Source organism: Magallana gigas, chromosome 2 (assembly GCF_963853765.1).
Source record: "Magallana gigas chromosome 2, xbMagGiga1.1, whole genome shotgun sequence".
NCBI lineage: Eukaryota > Metazoa > Mollusca > Bivalvia > Ostreida > Ostreidae > Magallana > Magallana gigas.
The window spans coordinates 55,659,004-55,679,899 of NC_088854.1; the positions used below are offsets into that span (position 1 = coordinate 55,659,004).

The 20,896-nt window shown below is 33.2% G+C and overlaps 1 protein-coding gene across 1 annotated transcript; it reads right to left on the minus strand.

Moving 5' to 3' along the window:
* Window positions 1-1,069: 1,069 nt before the first annotated feature.
* Window positions 1,070-6,634, minus strand: LOC105346316 (BET1-like protein). Its single transcript, XM_011454846.4, has 4 exons — window positions 6,541-6,634; window positions 5,169-5,254; window positions 4,530-4,586; window positions 1,070-1,812 (listed from the first exon to the last, which is right to left on the minus strand). Exons 1-4 carry the CDS (start codon window positions 6,566-6,568, stop codon window positions 1,645-1,647), a joined length of 339 nt encoding a protein of 112 aa, XP_011453148.1. The 5' UTR covers window positions 6,569-6,634; the 3' UTR covers window positions 1,070-1,644.
* Between the last annotated feature and the right edge of the window lie 14,262 nt (window positions 6,635-20,896).

The following is a 20,896-nucleotide window of genomic DNA, read 5'->3' on the forward strand; positions in this document are numbered from 1 at the left end:
TAAAATTGAACTGAAGTTAAAGGGGCTTGTCCCTTTAATTAGGGGCAAAGACACTCGTAATCTCTACTACAGATAACTTAAAAACGATTAAGATTTTGTAATGCATTATAGAAACAAAGTTGTTGATCGTAACAATATCAGTCTGTAAAACTGATTGCCACACCCATTGATGGCGTAACTAGGGATTTTAGGGGACTAAAATCTTATATCTTTAATGTGGTGTATGTGAAAAAGCAAAACACTTTGTTTAGCATTTTAAAGAATATTGACAATCGCATACATTATCTGAAAGGGAGTTGTTGAGAGGAATTCAGAAATTTCATTGAAATTTTAATCGTATCGTTTAAAAATTGAACGGAAGACGAGATTGTATCTAGTTTTTTTTATCTTTTAAATATACTGACAAAACATCGACACATTTTTATTTCTTTTTTTATAGAAAAACAAAATATTAATGCGTGACAGTTAAGATGCACAACTATCCATATTAAGGTCAAGATCTAGTAAATGAAAGGTGCCTACAGGTTTAATAAATTTAAGATATACATTCTTTCAATGATGCTTCATAACAATAGCTTTGTTTTATAGGGTGTACCGGGGCTAAAATATTTGGTAAACACAATGAAAAATCATGTTTTAAACTGTCATTTTCTATAAAATAAAAAGGATTTGAGGGACAAATTTCGGAGTTTGTCCATTTTTCACAAATAAAATATATCTAAAATGCCTACAGTCTTCCCCAAAACAGCATTAAACAAGCTCTTGACCTCCCCTTTAAAATGATTTCAAATTGAATATAGGTATCAAGATTACTTTTCCCATGATTTAAAATAGAATGTCAAGAAATTGTTTAAATTTTTTACATAATTCCTTTAAAGCCGTAAAGTACAGGAAAAAGATTCATAAAATCTATTATGACGTCATAATGGTTCTAGCACTAAAAAGACACTCTGGAATCATTTACTAGATCTTGACCTTATAACAAAAAAATATAGAAAACAATTCCTTTTAATTGATAAATGTTGGTACTAGTCTCTCTTTAATCGCAATCCAGGTTACAAGTCTTAAAGATAATGTTTTTAATCCATTTATTTAAAAAAATAAACATGAAATAGTGTTTATACAGAATGTTTTTCATACACGCAACATACATGTATGTATATGTATAAGCAGTTTTAAAACAAGATTTTTAAAAATAAAATCATCATACTTTATATACCAAACCCTGCTGAAAATGATTTCATTAATCAAAGAGCACATACACAAATGTTTTATAAGATTCATTATAACATTTACTCTTCATTTTAACTAACATTCATTCTTTCTCATTCTTTCTCTCAATAAATAAACAATACATGTAGCAGCATGCTTACAAACAACATTATGATATACAGTCTCATGATAAAAAAAGATACAAATCAGTCTCACCGTATTTCAGTTAACAAATAATGCATTGTTAAAATCATTTTACAGTGCCCTTTATAATAATTGCACATAGAAAACCCATGATCCATCCCACCTCAAGAGGACCAAAGGGCTACATGGAACTCTGCATGACAATGATAATGAATATAATGTTTCCCAAAAGCATTTCATGCTCTTGAACCCAGGAGTTATTTTTTCTATCCGTGTCTGAAACCTGTGTCACTTGGATACTTTAGAGATGAGATAATATGTCAGAAAGAAAAGAAGCACGAGTCCCAGCACGAGGTAACACATCAGCTTCCTGTTCCCACGGTTGGCCTGCACCATGTGAGAGAGTCGGTGGACGGACCCTCCTAGCAGCCCCTGGGTGCTCTCATAGTCCCCACCCTGCAGAATGTACATACAAGTCTTACTTTTGCACCATTATATAATTTTGTGTTTTCATTATAATAAAAATCAAAGAGTTTTCTTATAAGTGGTATGGTGGCATAGATCTGACACCAACTGTCAAATAAATATTTTACTTGTCAGATATTTATGTCAACTTGTCAGATATTTATGTCAACATGTCAGATCTTTATGTCAACTTGTAAGATATTTATGTCAACTTGTCAGATATTTTTATCAACTTGTCAGATATTTTTGTCAACTTGTCAGATATTTTTGCCAACTTGTCAGATATTTTTGTTGACTTGTCAGAATATAATCATACAAACTCAATATTTTGCTGTCAAAATGTGTTAGTTCCATGAACTGCCATTTACTTGTCATTATAATATCAGATAAGTCGACATAAAGATCTAATAAGCTAACATAATTATCTGACAATTCAACATCGACATGTCAGATGATTATGTTGACTTGTCAGATTTTTATGTCAACTTGTCAGATCCTTATGTAAAGAACTATATATGATAAGAGTTAAATTTGGCCCCCATAATTAGTCATTTTTTAAAGTGTTTCTGTTACAACAAAATGTTATGTTATATTTTAGAAGAGTTTATGTAAAATATATTTTTCACCTATTTTTTTTTATTGATTCGCACTTACTGGCAGTATATGACGTCAGAAATGACGTTATTTCTATAATTCAATCAAAATCAGCCAAAAAATTCACATTTTTCTTCCCTTTTTATGAATGGGAAATATAGAGCGCATGCTTGAACAAGGAAAATATTTTTGTCACTTATTAGCCTTGGCTAGATACATCTCTGATTAAAATAGTTTGTTTGTTCAAGCATGCGCTCTATGTTTTCTGAAAGAAAAACTGCTTGAAAACAAGCTGTTTCATGCTAAAAATGCAAAAATGGCGGGAAAAGGTTGTCTTTACGATGTCATATTTCTAAATTGTGGGCAGTTGAATCAAAATGAACATTATGTTAAAACATCACATATATATCTGTACAAGGAAAACTAAGAATTAGAGTAGAATGACGATGTTCATTTTAGGGGGCCATTCTAGGCCCATATCATATATAGTCCTTTGTCAGAAAATAACCATATTGACAAGAAACTCAATAATTTGTTGTCAAAGCGTTTAGTGCTAATAACAGCAATGAACTTATCATCATTATACCTGTCAAGTCGACATAAATATCTGACAAGTCAGCATCATTATCTGACATGTTGACATCAAAATCTGACAAGTCGATATTAAAATCTGACAAGTTTACATAATTTTTTGACAGAAAAAATGAATTTAAGAAAATAATCATTCATATTTTAATTCGACTTGTCATATAATGACATTGACTTGTCTTATATTATGTCCTCTTCTCAAATAATTATGCTGACTTATCAAATAATTATGTCAAGGTAAAAGATGATTATGTTGACTTGTCAGGTCCTTATATAACATTTTTGAATAAATTTTATAGTTATGTCACAAATGAGATAATTTTAAAACTATGCCCTGAAAATTGCTGAATCACATCGGAAATAGTTATATTGCCCCCCTCCCTCGGTGACAGGAAAGCCCTGGAGTGTTATGTTGCCCTTTGCCTTCGGCATCAGGCCCTAGAAGCCATGTGATATATGTATAATGTCGACTTGTCAGAAAATATTATGTCAACTGGATGGCACAAACTGGGATTGGAAATGTTAAAGTGTTGAATTTTTAAACACGTGAATAAGTGACAAGTCGACTTAACGATCAGACAAGTCAACATAATTATCTGACAAGTCAACAACAAGACCTGACAAGTCAACATAATTTTCTGACAAGTAGTGGCAGAAATATGCCACCATACACAATGGCTACTACTACTAGTTTGAAGAAATTTTATCATTCATATTGTAAGTCGACTTGTCAAATAATGATGTTGACTTGTCAGATATTATGTTGTCTTGTCAAATAATTATGTCGACTTGTCAGATAATTATTTCAACTTGTCAAATAATGATGTTGACTAAAAAGATGATTATGTTAACTTGTCAGATCCTTATGTGGACTTTTCAAAAAAAATTATGTCGGATGGTACAAACTAGATGTGGAAACATTTACGAGGTGAATTTTTAAACATATGAATAGGTGACAAGTTGTCATCAAGATCTGACAAGCCAACATAATTTCCGATTAGTGGTAGCATAACTATGCAAACATAAATTGGGAAAACAAGATTTGTTAGCTAGTTGTTAGTTAATCTTTACCCCCATATACATACATATTACATATATATACAGTAAAAGACAACCAAAAAATCTAAAACTAATGCTTCGCAAATCAAACTCTCACAACAAAAATTTGCATACAATAAGAAAATGTCTAGATCAACGATGTTGAACCTGTCCATATTTAAAGGAAGGAAACATCTTCAAAATCAGAGACCAGGAATTTAAAGTAAACTCCGCATGATGTGTGGAACCAAAAACCTAATATATTGTATAATGTGCAGGGGATGTGGACAATACTACATCGGCGAAACTTGAACTACACTCGGTACTAGGATCTGAGTTCTAGGATCTGAGTTCACAAACAGTATATTATATATATAAATATTGTTAAATAAAAATAAATATATAACAAAACATTAAAATATACAGTTTTGATGAACCAGAAGTAGAGTTGTCTGTAGAGAGTTTTATTTAGAGTTTTCTCAACCTACCATACTATCCAAGTATCTGTTTGAGTCAGCTGCCTCATCATCAATGTCCAGGGCAAGCTTTAAAGGAAAGCATAGGTAAAAATTTAAGATAATACAATGTTTAAAATTGGAGGGAATAAATCTATCCTAACTTCCTGTCTCTGCTGTTCGTAGAATTTTTTAATAGATACATTTGTCTGTGAAGAAAATTTGAAACTGATTGGAACAAAAGCCCAAAATTCTCTCATTTACATATCTCTGACCTCTCTCAATGCAAAGAAATTGAAAGGAATGGGCACAATCATTTTACAGGGAATTACATGTATAATGGGAACAATCTGACATCTTTCTAAAATTTAATTCATAGGTTCTCTAAACACCTTTCGACAGTTTTTTAACATTATTATGCAGGTACTTTTTATTTCTTTGCAATGCAGAATTTGGCCATTTCTTTAAACCAGATATAATAGACTGGATGCTCCAAAATAGAATTCTTCAACATTCCACTCTAGTGAATGCACATAGTTTGGACTCAAAAGTATTAATGTTTATCAAAATTTCTCTTGATAAGTGATGTGATTGAAATAGGAACTTAAAACAGACATCAGAAGTTTTCCAGTTCTTGTGCCATGTTTAAATAACTACACATATTATACTTACATTCTTCAGTCGTGACACTTTGCTAGCCAAGTTGTCAACTCTTTGCTGATTCTCACTGTCCAGCATTTCCTCTGTTCTCGCCATGCCTTTTTTAAAATATACATACAATAAATCAAAACAGAGTTCAAAGATCAATGGAAATGAAACCTGTCAAGTATTAATGAAAATTCAATCTAATACTAAGAGGCCCTCTTAATTTTAATATGAAAGGCGGAATCAGCATATATATATCAACAATATATAAAATGTAAGGCTGGACCAGGATATGGCCCTGGGATCCCTGCATCTCTAGGCAGGTGCTCTACTACTAAACTACTCAGGCCAATGTCCGCAGTCAATATAACTTCTCACATCGCAGAATCTTTCAAAATAAAAGAGCTCTTTCATAACTCATAGTCTTTACCTTTTTATTCTTGTCATTCAAGATACATGTACTTGAACTCATTGCATTTGTATTAAATACAATATGTCTTTACATCAAAATCATTTTTATTAACATAAGAAAGTCAAATCAAAAATAAAAATTCAGAAAAATAACTCTTAATTTGTAAATTCATTTTTTTTTATAGGGAAGTATGTTCCTTTTACATGTCCATTTTCTTAAATGGGCATTTGTATAATAAGTCGCACTTAGGTGCAGCAATAATTTTAAACTTTGAATTGGTCGTCTCATTTTTCACAATTCATGACAAAATCCCTCTTGAAATTTCTGCTCTTTCAGCGCAATTGCAGTTAAAAAGTTTTGAGGCTATCAGTATGTATAACTGTTTAGGTGTTACTAAACAGCTACTTCTTAAATGGAATTACAAAGAAGAACAGTTCTGGTTGATATGATAATGGTTAACAATTATTCTACACAATGTGAAGTAACATACTTGTTCATTTCTCATCACACTCAAGGTATCATTCAGATACTCAAACAATAGAAATGCATGTTTTGCTTAAAACTGCTCAAAAGCAGCGATGTTACAGCTACATGTACAGTGTATTTTTGGCTTTTTTGCTGACAGGGTTGAGGGTTTTTTTTAAACTACACAGTTCAAATATAGCTTGACAGCTCATCAGCTCATAGCGACTTTTTGTCTGTTTTACATAAAATGCAAAAATTGCATAAAGGTAGCTAAATAAACCTATTTCAGGTAGGTAAATAAAGCTATGTAGGTATATCTAGGGATATTACTGGACCTGTTTAAGTTTAAATATAATGACAGTTCTTGTCAAGTTGTCATAAATCCATGCATTGTTGGTGTTACACCAGACTCGTTTAAAACTAAGCTAAGAATCAAAACATAGATATCCATTTATACAAATATTACTGATGGTATCCATCTATGAACGTTACAAATCCTTATATAATTATCTCTAACCCTACCATTTCTGTTGTTCCTAAAGTCTGCCATGCTGTCAAAAACAAATCGAAGTCATAAACACGCTTGAACAAAACGAGAAAACCTTTGACTGTAAATCAAGTATATTCCGGATTCAGGGTCGTCATTATAATGTTGTTCTGCATAAACGCAAAAATTATGCTTTTGAAAAATTGCTGATGTTCAACGCATTTATAACTGGGTGTTTTGAAACCACGAAATTTTGTTCAAATGAACGCAGACATAAATTATATATTGTTGATCAAACGACACTTAATTATATCTGGTTTTCACGCGTATGATTAACGATATACGTATTACTTTCATGGGTAAAGAAGTTTCCCTCTTAATTACATAAATTCCCATCCCCCTCGACAAACAAAATTATCCATCTGACTCCAAATCTGGGATCCAAAATTTGTTGAAAGGGGTCCAATTACCCCCCCCCCCCCCCCCCCCCCCGGGAAGACCCATTGTTTTGAATTTTGAAAATATTTTTATTCATACATATAAGCTATTATATATAGCTATTCTTAACATATCATAAAATCGATAAATGAAAACAAATATGATTTAACTCAGTTTTTTTCTGTAGCTTCGTGTTCTTGTTTTATTACTACAGCCCCGTTCCCCCGAGCCACCCTGCCAGACACCTTCGGACAACGACTAGGTATTCAGAAATATCTCACTTTTGTATTTTGACCTTCGGTTAGTTGATGTTAAAATATAAAAGATTAATAATTATAATCTTTTAAAAGTCCCCGAATTAGTAAATCAAACGACTGCATGCTTAATTAATTGTTTTGCTACGAGCCTACGAGCACGTGTAACCAGTTGCCTCTTAGTAGGCCATTATATACCCTCTTGCCACTGAGTTGAGCTGAACATATCTTATTGACTAATGATGCCAAAAGGATACAGTTATTTGTTTTCCCTTGGACTGATATGTCACAATTTCATTGGTTTAAACATGGCACGTGATTGCCTTATATATCTCTATATTTGTTCGGTGAGAAATAATATTAGGCAATATGGCCGTCATTGGCCGACGCTTCGCTTACTCATTTCGACATTTGGAGTAGTTGCCCTTTGAAATTCTTTAAAATTGGAGTAGTTGCCCTTTGAATATGACGTCACATTGTTTTTTCTGCTGAGTAAAGGACTTAAGGGAGAAAACATTTAAAACTCAATAGCAACAAAACATTGTAAGTAAACATGGGTGAATCAGATTTTTGAAGAGCATTTGAAAGGTGAGATTGAAAATTTTAAAGAGTTTAAATGAGTTAAATTGGACGAAATGTTAGGCATCGTGTACATGGCTTTGCGTAGATCATCGTTATTTTTGAATAAATATGTCGCTTGATAGTCCTCGGGAAAACAAAACACTTATTAGGTTAGCTACTAGCTTCGCCTCGCCATCTATGAGATTGATCAACCCAATATATTTCCGTAGTGAGTCAGTAACTAACCTATACTCTGTCCTGAGTTTTTGCTTCCACCAATTTTTGCTTGATATAAGGAATAAGGAATCATTCTTTGAGTATTATGAGGTGATAATTTTGGTCGGGGCGTGATAAAATCCAATAAAGCCCGTAGGGCTTTATGATAGATTTGATCACGCCCCGACCGAAATTATCACCTCATAATATTTAAAGAATGATTCCTTATTACTTATATTTATATAATTTTAAGCCATCGTACGATTAAATATTTAAATATAAGTAAGCAAACCCCGCTGGCGCCTCAATTTGGCGTCATTTGTATTATGGGTTATATAGTGCAAAATCGATACGTAGTGTTATCACAGGCAAAGACACTGGAAAATGTAAATATATTTCATTGTTATACTTTCATGTTAAATACTGAAATCTGATTGGTTAAGACGCAGTTAATAATATTTACTATTACCCTCAGCGTTAGCAACGCACTTGGCAACGGGTAACATTAAAAAATGTTACATGCGCGAAAATTATGCGCGTACGGTTCGCTGTAGAATTCACGTTATTCCTATATAAAAGCAGTAAAATTTTCTTAAAAATTTTAAAAAAGACATTCAGTATAACAAAATAAATAGTGCCTGTTTGGGAGGATAACAGTTGAAATTGACACCCCTCGAAAACCATTGTCAACCTCCGGTTTTCTCGGGGTGTCAATTTCAACTGTTACCCTCCCAAACAGGCACTATTTATATAATAATAGTAAATACCTTTGTGCTCAAACTACGTTCATCCGCTAATATGAAAAATGTCTAGATTATCTGTTCTACCGCTTCAGGTTTCAATACAAATCCCAAAATTGAAAGTCTACGGAGATTTAGCATTGCATCAGTCATTAATAAGCCCGGATGATAACGTTAAAAAATTGCGCAATGTATTCTGAGTGTATTCCGAATGGAAAAAAGATGTAAACATTTCCCATTATAAATCTCCGTAAGAAAATTGTTTTCGTTCCTGTGAAATTTTATGAGTGAGAAGGGATAATTGTTCAATGAAGATATCTTGGATATATTCCCTTTCATCGATTTCAATTGTATTTCTTTTACAGGTATGTGTATTTTTATAAAAAAAAAATCATCAAAAAGTGATGGAAGCAATAACTTGGGACAGACTATAATAAGTAATATTGTTTTCCCTCGGACTGATGTCACATTTTCATTGGATTAAACATGGCACGTGATTGCCTCATATATCTCTATGTAGGTTCTTTGAGGATTAATATTAGGCAATACGGGCGTATCATGGAGTTGGCCCCCCTATCTTTGGAAGTATGTAAAAAATGGGTATAAAAATGAGGGAATTAGGAGTGAAATTGAATTATAGATATACTACGCTAGCCCGCCCCCCCCCCCCCCCCCACCCCCCACGGATTAGGATTTTGATAAATGAAAAAGAAAAAAAAATTCCTTTTAAAAACGATGCTACGTGCCTGAGTCGATAAAATCCTTTTAATAAAAAGGATGTCGTTTCGATCAGCGGTCAGTCATTTTGGGATGATGTGTTATTCCACCTTAAAATAATTCATGTTTTGATGTTGGTGGATCCAGCAGAATCTATGAGATTGATCAACCCAATATATTTTCGTAGTGAGTCAGTAAGTAACTGAGTAACTAACCTAATAAGTAATAATATAGTACACTGAATAAAACAGAAATAAATCACTAGTTTTTGAATGCTGTCATACTGTGCAAATTTAGAATTAGAATTAGGATGTATAAGAAAGTTATGCAAATACATTTAAAAACTTAGATAAATCTTCCACACTTTTGTATAAATGTATGAACTACTTTAAATATTTTTACATTTTCATCATAAGATAATGTTTTATCACCCCAAACTATCAAATGCACATCAATAATATTCAAAAAGTTCAACGATTAAAGATTATGCATAAATGATTGTCTTAATAATGAATATTTTTTTTACAAACGAAGAACAATTAAGTGATGTGCATCTTCGAAACTATTATATTTCATTGATAAAGATCATAATTGAGAACACAATTATGCCTAAATTTCGGATGAATGATATTTAAATGATATTCAAAAAACTTTTACCAAAAGAGAAATACTTAGGAGGCTTTGTATAATCGTAATATAAATACGTAATGAAGAAGCTTCCTGGTATTAGTACTCAGACTATCAAACTTTCGAAAAGTGTCAGGAAAAACGACTTGTTAAAACTTTCAATCTACATCTAGGCAAAGAATAGTTTGAGAAATTTCTAGTTATATAGCAGAAAGTGGCATTTCTAATTAAAGGAGTTATATTGTTTCGCCATTAATTGCTGTGGGGCGTAAAATTACTTGTATCTGGGTCAATCTCGGCGACCAAGCAATAAGAACAGAGTTCAACAGCACAGTGACTCGGCGTAAGACTGGTCAGTTACAATGGGGATATCTTTCAGATCATCGGCACACTCAGAATTGTGATGCCTATAACTTCTGCAAAACGGATTGAGAACTCGCTGAATAGATCTAGAATAATCAAACTTGGGCGTAAGTATCATCTATCTCAAAATACCCAAACTTCTATTGAATATGACCTATAAATTCATACGTTTGTTTTTGATCAATATGCATACACTGTATATTGAGGCCATGCGTGTTTTCAGCTGTGTGTAGGCGATTTCTTTTAAATGACCCTTGCCATTAATTGGCGCTCCCCAGATTTTGCGAACGATATCTATTTATATATGTCTACCAACTCATTTGATTTTATAGTAAAGAGGATAGACATATATAAATAGATTTCGTTCGTCATTTACAAAATTAGCAGGAGAGCCCCTAATTTCAAGCAATACCCGTAGCTATGGTTACTCGCCACTGATCTTTTATTGTACAACTTCGATTTATTTGTTACATATGTAAGCAGTAAATTATTTGGATGCACGGAGTAAGAGGGGGTCAGTGGTGGGGATGGGGTCTGGAAGTTCAGATTTATTAAACTGACATTATAAAATCCCCCAAAATAGGCTTCGCTCGGACCCCCCCCCCCTCCCCCCCCCCCCCCCCCGGAAAACAACAAAATCATCCTTCGAACCCTCTGGAAAAAATGTAAGACCTTTAGTTATATTAGTCAAATAAATAAGATCTAGAAAGAATAATCTTCAGGCTACGCTCGGGTCAAACCGGGTCAGTAGGTCATCTGTTATTGCCTGATGTCACGCCTTCTCAGCAATTCGAAATATAGAAATACTTGCACATGTACTGTATCTTTCTACATGCAGTATAGATAACACGTTGAGGTCAATATATATAGCCAAGAGATAAAAAACCCAGCCATTTCCCCATTTAATACACAATAGGCAATAACAAATTGCCGGATGTGTGTCGAAATTGTTGAGAAGTCTCATTATTTCTATTATGTATCAATTATGGGCATTTGTTTGCCGGTTGATATTGCTTTGAAACAAAAAATATGCAGTTGCATCGGTACCTATAACCCTTTTATATATGCTGCTAGAAATTAATTTCCATGATTGTTTAAAAAATTAAGTATATTATATTAAATTCATTTTAGAGAGGACTTTCCTCGTACCATCTATCAGTGACATGTACATTGTATCATTGTGTTCATGAACAAGTGATAATAGAGGTCCTAAAGGGTGAGTGTCGCCAAACAAATTACAACAAGGAGCAATAAAAATGAATTATGTGTTAAAACAGATCAAAAATAAAAGACACTGAATTATAATTCGCAAAACAAAGGTTAATGTTGCATGGCGCAGAATTACGTACCGGTGTAGCATAAAGAACGACTGAATTCATCATAATCATCTTCTGATAACAAATACGAAAACGTTTTATTCCGAAAAAGATGTAAACCTGTAGAACATTCAATATCTCAGCATTGATATCTACATCTCAGCATTGATATCTACATCTCAGCATTGATATCTACACTTATTGAGGGAATTAAAGCGGATGTCACGTACTTTTTGTAACGTTTGCAACTTGTTTTAAAGACGCATGATATTATGGCATCGCAAGAATATGAAACTAAATGTATAAAATCTTAACAAAAACTGTTCTAAAAGACATTTTTACAATAAATGTATTCTCTGTTTGCTAAAGCATAATTATCAAAATAGTTTTTTGCAAATCAAAAACTAGCAGAATAGAGCTCAAACTAGAATGTAGTGATTGATGTACACTATTTTCACATAGGGAAAGTATATACTAGTACATTGTTTATTCAGGTTGCTTAATTTGTCACGAAATGTTATTGATAAAAAGATCTTTGTTAAAATGCATTCAACGATTCATTTCAACTACTATCAACAAGCGTTGATTGGGTAAAAAAAATTTATTCTGCTAATTTCAAAATTGGTAACTTAAAATCTTCATTTACTTTCTTTGTGAATTTTCTTTCTGAAAAAAAAACGCGCAATACGTTATCAGTCTTAAATTTACTAATTAAGGGGGAACAGGTATTTGCAGTGTTAATTTATTTGTCAATGATTTGTTGGTTTTTTTTAACACATTAACATTTAAACGTCTTCTACAACATATATAATTTTCATTACTACTTTCTTACCTTACAAGGGAGATAAATGTATTTTGATAGGAATTATCCCCCTTTTCTGGCATTATGAATTATTTTTAACAATTTCAATTTTCTGCAATATCAATCTTATTTGATGGAATTTATTTGTAAATTATATAAATTAACTTTAAGAAACTATTTTTAGAACAAGAGAAAATCCAGTCTAGCTAGGAGCCACAAGTGACATTTACGTTATATTTTCATAGAAAAAAATAGCATACCAATTCAAAATGATCTGCAGAAAATATGGCAGACATCTATATACAAGTCCCAAAGTCTTTGTGATTTCTAATATATATATATATATATATATATATATATATATATATATATATATAATCTGTTTTGAAGTGGGGGTCAAATACAATTATTGTCTTATAAAATAACAATCGTGTATATTTTTCAATACAATTATAACTTCAGTGTACCGGTACCTTCATAGACATAGACAAATATATTTCGTGTCGACTTGTAGATTCTGACACCCATTTTAAGAATAGGTTACACTTTATTAAGAGAAAGCTACAACTATAAAATTGTGTAAGTTTCAACCATTTCCTCAACAAATATTTGTAGAGTGGACACCAATGGCTTCCTTTCATATTTTAAAAGATGTTAATATCGTCAAATCTAAGTCTGCAGCTGGGCAGTTCTTGTGTGCACAGTTAGCACACAGAACAACACGTTAAACCTCACATCTATCGCTTTTGTATCTTTTGACAATACATTTGGCCAGTTTTGGCAAAAACATGCCAGTTCAAGAATTGTTTATATTTCTGGTCCTCATAAGTACAAATTGTCCTGACACCATCTGAACTGGATTACTAGCAACCTAATTGTGTTACCTTATTACGTACAGCAATGAATGATATTACTCAAATATCAGGAAAACGGAGGACCATTTTCTCGACAAAAGAAAATTATTGTTTTTATTGAAAGAATACATTTGATCAATGATTGCATCAGTTTCCAGAACCGTTTATATATCACTTGATCGGTTTTGCCAAACGTGTTACGAAGAAGCAAGGTATAAATACCCCTTTTAAATACCCCGCGATCCAGAATTGCTAAGGTACATATTTAAATAAAGGTGAATATTCCAGGGACTCAATTCTCTACTTAATCGAAATTATTGATCGTTGAATTAACCTAGATATGAAGCGGTCGCAAAGTTAAAAGAAGACAATTTTCTCTCTCATTGAAGATTTTAAGGTAAGCATACAACACGTTCGATGAAAGTTTAAAGTTGGTTGGAATTCATAACATGTATCTCTTGATACATCTCATGTATCTCTTGATGGTTTACAAAAGACCGGGTATAAGTAAAAGTAGAGAAAGTGTCGAAAGTGTATTTCTAAATAACAACATTTTTTGTTGTCCTCTGGTTCATCCTTAACTTGTATGAGCGAAGAACGGATCCACACCTTGTTTGTAAGAATGGATCCACACCTTGTTTGTAAGAACGGATCCACACTTTGTTTGTAAGAACGGATCCACACCTTGTTTGTAAGAACGGATCCACACCTTGTTTGTAAGAACGGATCCACACTTTGTTTGTAAGAACGGATCCACACCTTGTTTGTGTGCGTTCATACCTGGACTTTAACAAAACGATTCAAGTGATGATCCATTCTTTTGTTAATACATGTATTTAACTAAATTATATTAAAAAGAGTACAGGTGATCTGAACACGTTTGTCAAGATACTAGTACATCGATACATAATACATAACTATATTGAATGTGTTACAGGCTTTTCAAAATGAGAATAGTGAGATTAATAAACTAAAGATAGGCGTTTTAAAAGCGAATAATTTTTGTTGCGATTAGATCGTTATTATTTAGTCTTCGTCAAGTATTTAAGAGGGTAGATGATTTCCCAAATGAGAATAGAACATGATATTTGTTGGTTGTTGAAAAACAAGAAGCTTTTAGATCTGCTACAAACACTATCAGCTGGACTAATGGAGTACTTGTGATGACTGCACGTCAACAAATTCTTAACATAGTTTTAAAGCGATATCTCCGCCAGTAATGTAATTATAGTGGCAACAAACTTCCAGCTGTGAGTCACACAGGTGACCTTTGCTATCTGTTGTTGGCCGTGCGTCGTTGTTGAAATACTGTCGTTGGATCATTTTCAGTTTCTTCTCATAAGGTACTGTGGTTTCATCAATATTCGTTGAATACCAATTTTCGTGGATTTCGTTGTTAAGTTGATCCATGAAATTAAATGTTCATTGAAATGCAATTTCTATTAACATTTTGTATTGATAGGGTCATTGGCCTCGAATTTACATATCCTTGAAACTGTGATTTTCACATTATCCACGAAAATTGATACCCTTGTATATTAATGAAACCAAGTATCTGAGTATACTGACGGACATTAGAAACGCGATGCCTGATATCTTTTTGTATTCTTTTTTGGTATTAAAGCTACCATGTCAATTGTTCATTGGTTTTTAAGGAAACTTTTATTAAAATTTAGGTGGATGTCAATGGGGGAGGGGGGGGGGGGGGTCGTTACGTCTAATATGCAGTTTTGGTCAATGGTACCATGTATGGTATCTATTAGCATTGATGACGGTGCGAAAGAGACGTGCCATTGATCGAGACACTTTGAGGATCATTTGAGGATTATTCTGTCACTTTCCACCAGTTTTCTCCCAAGTTTTTGTGGATTCTGAGGCCGAGGCTGGTTGCTCCACACATGTCTCCCCAGCTCGTTTCATAAATGCTCAAACGGAGTAAAGTCTTGACGACATAGCGGGCCAATCAAGGACGTTGATACCGTTCGTTTGAAGGAAAGTTCGTGTCAACTATGCCGTATGCGCGAGCATTGTCCTTTTGGAAAATAAACCCATTACCTTGGCTATGTTGCTGCATAATTAATGCTTTAACAGGCGGACGAATTTCGTCCACACACCTCCTGGCAGTGAGGATTCCATTAAAATGACAAGTTGTGAACGAAAATTATGGTTGGTTATTAATGGAACCTCAGAGCATATCGCCACTCCACCCAAATCTGTCGATTTCAAGGACAAAGTTGTCTACAAAACGTTTATGTAAACGACGTTAAAATTGACATCTGCCATCTGCATTGCTAACATTAAATCATGACTCATCGGGAAACTTGACCTGTGTTCAATTCTGACGTTGATTCAGCTTTTGCCAGGCTCATTGCAATCTGTAATGTCGGTTATTCGGACAGTCCTATTTAAGGTTTTCTGTAGCAGACCCCATGCCATATGGCGTTTCAATATTTTAAAAACTGTTCTAGGATGAATGAGCGTTTCATGACAGCTAATAATGTGCCTTGCCGTGGTCGCAGCGACCGTAAACGTTGTCATAAATAACGCTGGTATATTTACGCTTGTTGACGTGGTGTTGTCACAAACAGTTGACAAAGAGCTTGTCCAAAAGAGCAGGTACTCGCTAGCGCTCGCCAAAATCCTCCATGCCTACAACGCAAATTTTGCCGAGCACTCGCTCTGCTAAACAGGTTCTGGTTTTGGGCGATCATTACTTTTATTACTGAATTTGGAGCGTGGGTTTTGATAATAATAACGGTATTGGATGGTACGCGAGTAAAACGGCAAACTGCCTTAGTACATAGTTTCCGGTATATTGTACATTTACGACCCTCCAATCGGGTAACTTTACAATAAAGATAGGCATGGCAAACCTATTCCTACGTTCAAACTACAATCATTCTGGAAATGACTATGCTTTCTCTAAAAAGACGTACCATAACAAAACAATCATGATTCGTCAAATTTTTAGAGCTATTGCACTACGAATCATAACGATTGCAAAATGTTTATTTTTGCTATCTTACCCACTTATTGTTATCTTTGATATACATGTACAAGTTACTGTGCTTAAACTAGATCCTGGCATTAAAGTGTTTTTCGCCTGTTGGAAAATGAGTTTTCTGTATAAATTTTATCATGACAGACAAATCTAATTAATCATCGCAAAATTTCAAGCCCGGATATGCATGAATTGCCGTAAAACATTGTAGTGATTATAATAATAAACTTAGCCAGTAATCGCTAGCCTCTACTAAAGCACGTGCCACTGTACTTTGTCGGAGCTAGTGAATCCGTGGTACGGGTCTCATTGTGTGAACAAAGCTCACCGCTCCTACGTCCCTGGTCCAGGTTAGGATTTGATATATAACGGTATGAAGGTCTTGTGTTGTAGATTTTGAATTTATTGGTTGGGTGTAAATACAAAATTTACGTTACACCCACCCAGTAAATTCAAAATTTACAACATGACAGGACATGATTTCTGTCATTTTATATGATACAGTATAGTAAAAATAGGCAAGTGTAAAATGTGAACAGATTGAAGTCTTGATACTAGTGTATGTTTTTTCAATGTTTTCGTGTGACTATTCATTAGGTACACAGAATTGTGTTTCTCAAAAGATGTAGTTACTGTAACTTAATCAATCTTTATACGTGTCATTCTTCATAAGTAACATGTAAATGTACTAAATACAATACTCAGTATATAAACAGGAAAGGCGTTTAGAACATTTCCTTTCTATTGTCAATTGCCCGCTTCCGCGGATACCGCAATCAGTAATACGTTTAAACTGTTCAACCACTGTTATTTGTTCAAGGACAGCAATTTAAAAAAGTGCAAATCCTCTCATGCTTAATTTCTTTAGCTGAATGGAAGAAGAAAGAAAGAAAGAAAGAAAGATAGATAGATAAGATAGATAGATAGATAGATAGATAGATAGATAGATAGATAGATAGATAGATAGATAGATAGATAGATAGATAGATAGATAGATAGACTTTATTTTACATCTTCTAATTTTCAGATGATAATCAAGAGAAAGTGTTGGACAAAGCGAGTCTGTTGCCGCAAAGCTCTACAAATATTTAAAATTCTATGTTTGGTTCAGTGCGTTGTTGTGACTATCCTATATCTTGTAATTTTCTACGAGGATTCAAATGATGTGCAAAATCAAATTATAGAAACATTCAATAGCGAGCAACCATATTTGACCACTTTTGATAAAATGACCTTTTCAAATCAGAGTGAGAAAACCGTTGCGGTGTGGACTACTTTTTTCCGATCCCATTCTTGGTTGCACAACATTAACTCGGCGTTTTTGAGCTGCACTCACAAGTGTAGGGCTGTAAATGAGAAGGGGGCGTTATATAGCGATGCTCTACTGTTCCACTATCAGAGATATGATTTACACGTACATCAATTACCGAAGAGGAATCCAGATCAAATATGGATAATATATTTAATGGAACCAACAATATATATAGAAAGAAATGTAGTTGAACTTAACAGCGTCTTTAATTGGACTATGTCTTACAGAAGAGACTCGACTGTTTATGCACCATATGGATCTTTTATTAGAAGACGTTCAGATACTGAAACAAAACCATTTTTAAATAGAACAAAGTTTGCCTTCGCAGTGTTTAGTCGATGCGATGATTTTGGAAAGCGTTATAGAATCGTAAGAGAATTGCAGAAATATGTAAATATTGATGTTTACGGTTCATGTGGACATTTAAAGTGCGATGTTAGATCTCAGGGGTGTTTATCCACTGAAAAAGCCCAAGACTATCTTTTTAAGCTTTCATTTGAAAATAGCCATTGCAAAGACTATGTTACTGAAAAATTGTGGTTTTCGTTGAAACAAGGCGTGGTACCTGTGGTAAACTGGGTCAAAGGTCAAGAGGAGACAAGGGTTAATTCTAGTCACGTGATAAACCTATACGACTTTCACACAATTAAAGACTTGGCCAAATACCTGAAATCCGTTGCTGCCAACCAGTCTCTATACAACAGCTACCTGACATGGAGACAGGAACTGGATGTTGAAACGTCCCATTTCCACTCGTTTTGTAATCTTTGTCAAAAGCTACACCAGTCAACAGTAAGGCGCCAAGTGTACTCAAAATTCAGTGGATGGGTAACCAATGACGTATGTCCAAAATATAAGGTACTAATAACGTTAAGGTTCCCAACAAACTGCCGTTCGTACAGATGTTAAGACATAAAAGCTGAATTGAATTGAACATAATTATTTTATTGATTAAATCAAATGGATTAGACATAAGTTCTAAATAACTTAGATAGTCTTCTCCTAAGACATGAAAGCTATCAAAGGCAGTTTGGATATCAATAGTAAAGGAGAAATAAAATGTAATAAAATGAATTCATGGCTTGATGTATTGGTTAATATACAATTTCAAACACTCAATATATCTATCACTCATCTGTTTTTCGGAATGTTTTCAAACAGTTAGACTTACACAACCCGCAATCTACTACTCAAGATCTTGAATATGCCATAACAATACACATTGCAAATGATAATCATTGTCTATAAATTATACATGTTCACCCATTAAAGATGATTATTATCATAATAACACCAGATTTAAAACCAAAAGAGATGTGTAAAATACCAATTACGTCGCAAAAAGAAAAATAAAGTTTAAGGCAAAAGATCTACAAACATATAACCGATAAAAAACCCAACAAAAACCATGATACGAAGTCTGTATATGTGTCTGTCTTGTAATTTGATAACTGACATTAAAATGTTGGATACCCAATTGAAATATCTTGGTAGCAATAAAAACAAAACAAAAATGTATAGTAAAAATTTGAAATTGAGACCATGTAATTCTGAAATAGGCTATATTTATAACATATTTTTATGGATGGAAATTTTTTTTATTTGTTATATTCAAACTTAAACTTTTCATATAGTGAAATATAAAACAATATGAAGGACGTCTTGCTATTGGTATAATTGTTATTTTTTATGGTGGAGACATTTTAAAAATGAAGAAAAACGGATTCAAAGTGACAATTATGAAAAATTACTTACCATTTATCCATTCTAGTAAATTGCCAAACAATATGAAATTCATATTTTTTTATCCACACATGCAATATTTTATTAAGGCTTTCCCTATAATGTTTACACAATTATCTAGAAATATTATGAATCATTTCATGTTGATTTATGAATCTTTTCCAAAGGATCTAGAGGATCCTGTAGTGGTTGTAAATGATTTTTGTTTACTTTTATTCCAGTTTGTTCAGAAGATTAGAGCATGGATAGACCGATGGATAATGTTTCCTATCGGACTATAACTAACGGTGGATGGAAAAAAACATTATTGTATCAATTAAATGATTATCGTCACAAGTGTTGTATCTGTCTTTATTTATGAGAAAAGAAGACTACTCTCTCTCTCTCTCTCTCTCTCTCTCTCTCTCTCTCTCTCTCTCTCTCTCTCTCTCTCTCTCAGAGAGCAGTCTTGTTCTTTTGACCTATCTCTCAGAGAATAAACTAATAGTAATAATGATTTCAAAAGGGACTTATTAGAACGGAATACGTTTTTGTCAGGAGTTGTTTTTTTTTAATGAACTCTTCATTGCTGCAGACAAAAGTGTAATGGATCAAACCTCTGCACTCATTTATCCAAATGAATATATCTGCAAAGGATAATCATTCCTGTAATGAGTGAGAATTGGTGCAGATTGTTATTCATAGTGTTATTTCATAATTTGAAAACGCAAATGAAAAATCATTACAAACGCGTGTTGACTATTTTATTAGAGAAAGACATGCAAAAAAGGCTATTAAGTTAACAGATTTTTTTTTAAGTGGTTACGATTTTTGACCGCTAATGATTAAAATCTGAAATTGCATCATTTGCAGAGGGTTTGATTGTTTTGTATATAAAATCTTAATCTTACATATTATCATATCTTTAAAGGTTGCAAGTCCATCCACTAATGCAATCGTAAATATACCAAAATGTGTATCATTAGTGGTCAAGGTACCACTCATTTTACATTTTTTTGGTCTTTTTAGTGGTTACGATTTTTGACCGCTAATGATATAAATCTGTAATAACATCATTAGCAGAGGGTTTGGTTGTTCGGTAATGATAAAATGATATCATATAGTGGTCAACATCCTGTTCACTAATGCAACATTATATCATTAGTGGACGGTGTATCATTAGAGGTTGCTACAAAGTTCTGACAGCATATACAAGATAAAATCATTCAAGAATACCATAAAAATACTATATCAAATTAAATGGAATATTTCTAATAATCAGCATTGGTCAATTTTTTTTATAAATCGGTTTTAAAAATGTTGGTGAATTTAACCGTTACGTACATGTTTATTACATTAAAAAGTAAGAATGCGTTTGTATCTTTAAATTGAATAGAATTGACAACCTTGGTCTGACGTTTTAGTGAATTATGTAATCCGTAGGCTTATTTGATGATAATATAAAAAG

Excerpts from the sequence above, each read along its gene's own strand:
- LOC105346316 (XM_011454846.4), bottom strand. The coding sequence starts at position 6,568 with ATGGCAGACTTTAGGAACAACAGAAATG. Across the intron at positions 5,255-6,540 it reads CTTTAGGAACAACAGAAATG|GCATGGCGAGAACAGAGGAA; the intron begins GTAGGGTTAGAG and ends ATTTTAAAAAAG. Across the intron at positions 4,587-5,168 it reads AAGTGTCACGACTGAAGAAT|CTTGCCCTGGACATTGATGA; the intron begins GTAAGTATAATA and ends TTTCCTTTAAAG.